The 6372-nt window shown below is 33.0% G+C and overlaps 1 protein-coding gene across 21 annotated transcripts; it reads right to left on the bottom strand.

Moving 5' to 3' along the window:
• Positions 1–242: 242 nt before the first annotated feature.
• Positions 243–5954, bottom strand: LOC107421236 (uncharacterized). 21 transcript variants are annotated; one of them, XR_009638961.1, is made up of 7 exons: positions 5666–5954; positions 4622–5060; positions 3807–4097; positions 3100–3159; positions 1681–2719; positions 1528–1604; positions 243–1391 (listed from the first exon to the last, which is right to left on the bottom strand). XR_009638961.1 is itself a non-coding variant. In XM_060817170.1 (6 exons), the coding sequence occupies exons 2-5, from the start codon at positions 5021–5023 to the stop codon at positions 2588–2590; spliced, it is 885 nt and encodes a 294-aa protein (XP_060673153.1). In that variant the 5' UTR covers positions 5024–5060; positions 5666–5954; the 3' UTR covers positions 243–1754; positions 2578–2587. The 21 variants fall into 21 exon arrangements, 5 of the variants coding, with proteins under 5 accessions (XP_060673153.1, XP_060673154.1, XP_048331321.2 ...); XR_009638957.1 differs by having other exon boundaries at positions 243–571; XR_009638963.1 differs by having other exon boundaries at positions 243–1604; positions 1681–1754; positions 1945–2719.
• Positions 5955–6372: the final 418 nt, after the last annotated feature.

Here is a 6372-nt window from a genome sequence, read left to right as displayed (position 1 = left end):
AATATCATTTATTTCCCTTTATGTTTCAACCAGTTTTTATTTTTTTCCCATTTTATTTCATTCACACCCTCAAAACAATTTCATTTACACCTTTGCAAGAGTGAAACAATAGTTTTTATTTTTTTCCCATTTTATTTCATGCACGCCCTCAAAACAATTTCATTTACACCTTTGCAAGAGTATCAGCTGTAATTTTCAAAATCTAAAAGTCTAAACTGAAATTAATGCAAACCTTAGAAGCCTAGATGAAATATTTTCTTTTTTGTATATAATAATTTATTCAATTATTTGATACATTCGGCATCCATTGAAATGCCAAAACGCACTTTTAATGAACAACAAATGAAAGGATATCTTTACAGTCAAAAATTGCACCTGATACTCCATTACAGTTCTCTAAAACAGAATAACCTCATTCCAAGTTCAAATAGACGTCTAAAGACATGCTTATCCTCACTTGGAGACCGTATCACAAGCAACAATTAGCAGAAGGGTAGGTTGCAAACACAAATGGTACAAACGCTTCTTCCTGCATCTTTCCCTTTGTAAATTTGCACAAGGTTTCCAAATGCTGTACAAGCAGTACCCAAGTGGAATTTTAGAAAATAAACTCCATGACAAAACAATCTCTCTGAAAACTAGGATCAAATTGTCATTTACTTGATGAAGCAGAATAAGAGCATCATTTGGTCCCACGAGTTAAACAAATAAACTACATGGACTTTCATCAACTGAAGAAGTAAGATTCCTGCTGCAAAAGGAAGACAATAAAATGTCTTCCATATCCCTAATAATATGCAAATGCTTCTTGAAACAAGTTTATTATGAGATGGCTCTAAAAATACATTTCTCTTTACCATCTCTACTTCGAATGAAAAAGAAACTAGAAATCTAAAGTACACAGACTTCTTTTATGAATAAAAAATATGGGGACAAAAGGTTAATAGAAAACTGAGATTTTTACCTTCATCTTTCCCAACAGATGAGTTAAAGTAAACACAATTATGTCCTATTAGTTAACTTAGTTTGACAATTACAGTCTTACACACCATTTTGATAGTTCAGTTGTCTTCTTTAGGCCTACCATTCAGCAATCTAACAAAGCCAGAAAGAAATGACAATCACCTGAATACTTATTTCTGACCAAACGCATTCATGTCATAACATCAACCAACACAAACTCATCAATTAGCATATTTCCACGCAAAACAGTTAATACATTAATTAAAAAAAAAAAAAAAAAAAAAAAGAAAAAAAAAAGAGAAAAGAATAATTAAAACACCTGACCAACCATACCCATGTCTAGAAAAGAGGCAAAAAGTAAATATAAATTTCCCAAGTTATTTAACATCCCAAGCCTGTAATCTCTTGTAGCAAGTTTCCAAGATCATCTAAAGATCCAAACAAACATATTTTGCAAACCATAAAATTGTCAAAATTAAATAGATATAAAAGGAGAAGAGAAGAGAAGAGGGGGAACAACAACAACAAATTGTGTGCTCATATATACACATAGAGATAACTCACCATTGGTAAGTTGAAGCTCTTATCCGAGTCAGATTCTTGAAAATGAAGCCATTAGGAAAAACAAAACCGCACATAGTCTGCAAAATCCTTCTTTCCGTAAGTCTGTTGTTGCATTTAATTGTAGCTTAAACATTCATTAAAAGCATTCCATACCACAACTCAAATTCCTTTATTCAAGTTCGACGATCTTCTAAGGACTTGTACAAGAAGATAAAATTTTCATTTTTCTGCAAGTGAAATTTAACAATTACATTTATAAATTATCAAATTTGTACAATCACATGACTATATTTCCATGCAAAAAATTTTCTTTCATCCCATTTTGCGCATAGGTTATGAATAAATGCATTGCACAAGACATTTTTGTATAGATGATAAAGATTTTTTGATAATGTCCCAGTAACTTGTTTGGACTACCTCCTGAAGAAATGTAAGTGCCCTTTTATTTCTCCTGAACCTTCCACATATTTGATTCCTCAATTTCAAAAGGCAACTATTTCAATTTGATGCATACCAAAAAAATTATGGTACAAAACACTTGAATAGAATCTATCATCCCATCACCAACATTTATACAATTTCAGCAATTTAAAATAGTAATTCTTAAAATAAATAATTATACTATTCTTAACATAAATAATGTCAGACAGCAAACACAATTTGGGATGTGGAATTTTAAAAACTATAGTGAAAATGGATAGCACTACAGTAGGAGAAGCCAATTAAAATATATCCCAGTTCTTCGATATAGATACACGAAAAAGTGCAGTTTGTGATAACACATTAAGCCACTTTAAAAATATATCTCCCTTGGTACTAGTCAAACATTCATTGGGAGAAATAACAAGTAAAAAAGAAAACATACTCATTAAGCATGATATGTGGCAATGTGCATTATCTAAATTCTGAGTTTGACAAAAAGACATTCCATGTCAGGATTATCCTAGCAGCATTTTCAAAGTTTACGTTACTTTAGGCACAAGAAGCATCGTCAATTCCAAGCCAAACCAAAATTGAAATGCATCATTCAAAAGCAGAAAATATTGATACCACTTGCTGGCTATAAATTGCCAAATATGTAGAAAATTGAATGTAGATAACATCCCATTCTTTGTGCCAGGTGCAAGATGGCAAACCCCAGCATCATCTCATGACCTTTGGAAGCTAGGCAAGCAAGCCTCCAACTTTGGCCCTGAAAATGCAGGGGATTCATCAATAACAACTTGAAGCAGAATCCTTAAGCTGTTAAATCATAAGGAAGTCAAGCTATCAAGTTCTACGACATGTTTACTAAAAGAAAAAGAATAAGAATAGCTTCCTACTATATTACAAATTGATCAATAACCATGATGAGATGTCAAACGGAACCAAATTTAATATAGAATAAATAACATCTCAACGGCCAGGGTTCATGTTCCACTGACTGAAAATTATATCTGGCTTGACAACTATACACTAAAGACTGAAATGCACATAACAAATTTAAAATCTTGAATGCTATAGGTACATACCATAAACCACCAGAACAATGGGGGCAAATACAGAAAAAGAGTAAACAGCACCATGAAGAACCTGATATATCCATTTCTTTATAAGATGTTTGATACATGGTTTCCAAGTTACATTTGTTCCCTGTTTAGACCAATGCAGATTGAACAGATAAGGACAATTGTAAAAATTAATTTTCTGCTTCTTACAACGTAGGAAGGGCATTAAAGACAAGTAATGAATATCCTGTTTGTTGTCAGCTAACTAAGATAAAGGCTTTTTCCAGAAGATATTAAGTTCCTTAGTTCCATCAAATGTTCATCATTAGAAATATGGAGTGATATACGGAGATTTGTCAATAATGCTTCTTGTTCCCAACTTAAGGGCCCAGAAACATACATTGCCACCAAAATGCTGTGATAAGCATGCAACTCTAACCTATGAATACTTGCTGCTTCCTCATCTTTTAGAGGAAGGTGGAATTTTTCTTCTTCATCTGCATGGCCATTAAAAGATTCTGCATCACTACAAACGGTATTAGCATCTTGACTAGGACCTGCTAAAGTCTTACTTGACAACTTATTTAAACTGTTTCTATTGACACTACAACTACCAACAGAACATCTATCGCTATCACAATCACTAGGTTCTGAGCTTCTCTCAAGAAAACATGAAATGGCACCGTTTAAATTTCCCCCCTCCATTTCATAATAACCAGTTGTTTCATTACTAAAGGAAGTATGCATGTCTTTTTGACCCAGATTTTCTCGTGGGTACGCAACAGCATCTACCTTTTTGAGCAAGGAAGATGGGGACCTGGAAAGCACTTGTTGACACTCACTTCGTTTCTCAATTGCTCTGAGTTTACTAGGATATGCTTCAATATAAGAAGAACAAAAAGGAGATGCTCTCTTCAACGACCTCGATGAGATGAAATGAGAATCTTGGAACCCAATGTTCTCCTCAAGAGCTAAACAATCATTTGAAGCCGGTATCTTTATTCTTGTATCAACCTGTCGAACCTTACAGCAATTCAAATTATCCAAGTTGTTGGATTTCATGACTTCAGAACTCCCAGAACCCTGCAAAGGCCCAGAAAAATATCAGGAAGAGCATAATCAATAGTAATGAATGCGAATAACAAAAGGCCATGTTTTCTTTTCTTTTCTTTTATTTTTATTTCCAGGGGGCCAATTAAAAAAATAATAATAATACATAAATAAATAAAACAAGTTGCTTTTAAAACACTGTTGTTAAGATGATGAAGTTAAGTTCACAAGCTGGTGTTTGCAATTACACCCATCTAGTGTAAAAGATCTAACTCAAATCAATATTGTTATATATATATATATATATACACACACACATATATACACAAAATTTTGCTAAAATGGATGCCTGTCCCCCATCATAACCATAATGCAGGCGCAACATATTGCTTGTTGCCTACGTCCAACAACATGTTGCCTCGTGTGAGGTGCCCACTACAGCAAATCTGTGTATATATATATGAACAGAAACAAAATTCTTTCAATCCTTCTCAATATAATCAAGCTGAGCATAAAAAGAAAACAACTCGGAAGAAAGAAAGGCACAGGATATTTACCTTTTCAAATACAATCCATCTGTCATCTTTCCAAGTTTGACGAATCCTGATTTTAGATTGGTGGACAGTGAACTCCAGACAAGATCCAAGCAGCCTGACCAAGCAACGAGCCCCATCCAATACCTTCAAAATTGTGGCTATTTTCCATGAACAAATATCAAGAACCTCTACAACATCACCAACTGCCCAATTCTCCACACTTCTGGCGGGAGGAGGGCAAGGCCTAATAGCCTTCCTCAAGACTCTGTCCATAAACACCTCGTTTTCCATGGATGAAGACCAATCATACATGACACTATAAGAGTGCCCATTACCTGAGATAATCTCGGCACAACGCCATGCCCCTAGTGGTACTTCCTTTTTGCATAGTACCTCCACCTTGCTCCCCTTCTTGAATCTCATTGCCGCTAGATATTCAAAAGATCCCAGTATCTAAAACCTATAACAAACATACAAGTTTTAATCAGAACCAAACTACAATAAATTGCATAAGAAAGATAACACAATTTATTGCAAAACAAATTAAAACAAAAAGATAAATATTTTTGGATCTCAAAGATAGTCTCTTTTCACAGCAGAACAATCAATAAAACAAAACAACACAAAACATGATCTCTTTTCACAGCAGAACAATCAATAAAACAAAACAACACAAAACATGATAGTCTGCGGCAATGATATATGTGCTTACAATTTACCAAAAACCCAATAACAAACTGATACAGATGAACCAAAAATAACCCAATCCACTCCCCAACTCCAAGAAATTTATGCACAATAAGTCTCAATCTAAACCCATCTAGTTAATTCAATAATGTAAAATAAACAGGTAAACAAGATACCCAGATATTTAATTAAAAATCATAACTTCATCTTATGAAGCAAATAAAATAGGGCATAAAGCACAAAAATGTAGACCAAAAGTTCAATTATCAAAAGTATTTCAAATTAGCATAGAAATAAAGGCAAATTAACGATTAGATTGTAGATCAGAGCGAGAACTTGAAAACCCTAGACATCAAAATTGGGGAGAGATTGACTAACCTTCCTCAATAAGGGAGCGAAATTCGACCTCCACAAGAAGGGGCTTTCTATCAATTTCTTTGTGATTATGCTTCTCCACAAGATTTAGAGCTTATGTTCTGTGAATTAAGGAAGAAAACAAAGTTTAGGGTTTGTGAGCAATAAAAAAATCAGAATTTCTTTTGTGCTTTTCCTTTTTTTTTCCTTTTTATTTATTGCGTGGGTTTCAAGTTCAATCTCAACCAGAAAAGGAGGTGCGTACTACGCACAGCTCTCGTTGGCACCTAACTCTTAAAGAGTTATTATGCAAATTAAAATTTTAGTCCTGAAAGATTATAAATTTTGGTGCTTAAAATATTAATTGTTAAATTAAATCGCAGCTCTTGCACCTGAGTTTTCGCTTCGTTTTATTGGTTTTATCTTAAATAACCAATATTAAAATAAATTTTGAATAAAATGCATTTTATAGCAATGTAGACCTTTTAATTTTAATTTGTTAGCAATATATTAGGTGCTCTAGCTTTAAAAATTAATATTTTAATACTGTAAACTGTTAATTGTTGTTTGATAAAAAATTTAATTTGTTCAAAATATGATAAATAGAACTATAAAGGATAAATTATAATATTTTAAATTTAAAGATGTAAAATAAAACTTTTTTAAAACTAGAGGGCAACAAGTTAATCCTACATTCTTTTAACAAATTTTAGATAGCAAATGTTTTAGTA

Source organism: Ziziphus jujuba, chromosome 5 (genome assembly GCF_031755915.1).
Source record: "Ziziphus jujuba cultivar Dongzao chromosome 5, ASM3175591v1".
NCBI classification, from domain to species: Eukaryota; Viridiplantae; Streptophyta; class Magnoliopsida; order Rosales; family Rhamnaceae; genus Ziziphus; species Ziziphus jujuba.
This window is presented reverse-complemented; position numbering and strand designations above follow the sequence as displayed.

Coding starts and splice junctions, on each gene's coding strand:
- LOC107421236 (XM_048475362.2), bottom strand. CDS start 5,023: ATGAGATTCAAGAAGGGGAGCAAGGTGGAGGTACTATGCAAAAAGGAA. Junction 4,098..4,621: donor GATGGATTGTATTTGAAAAG/GTAAATATCCTG, acceptor GGGCCTTTGCAG/GGTTCTGGGAGTTCTGAAGT.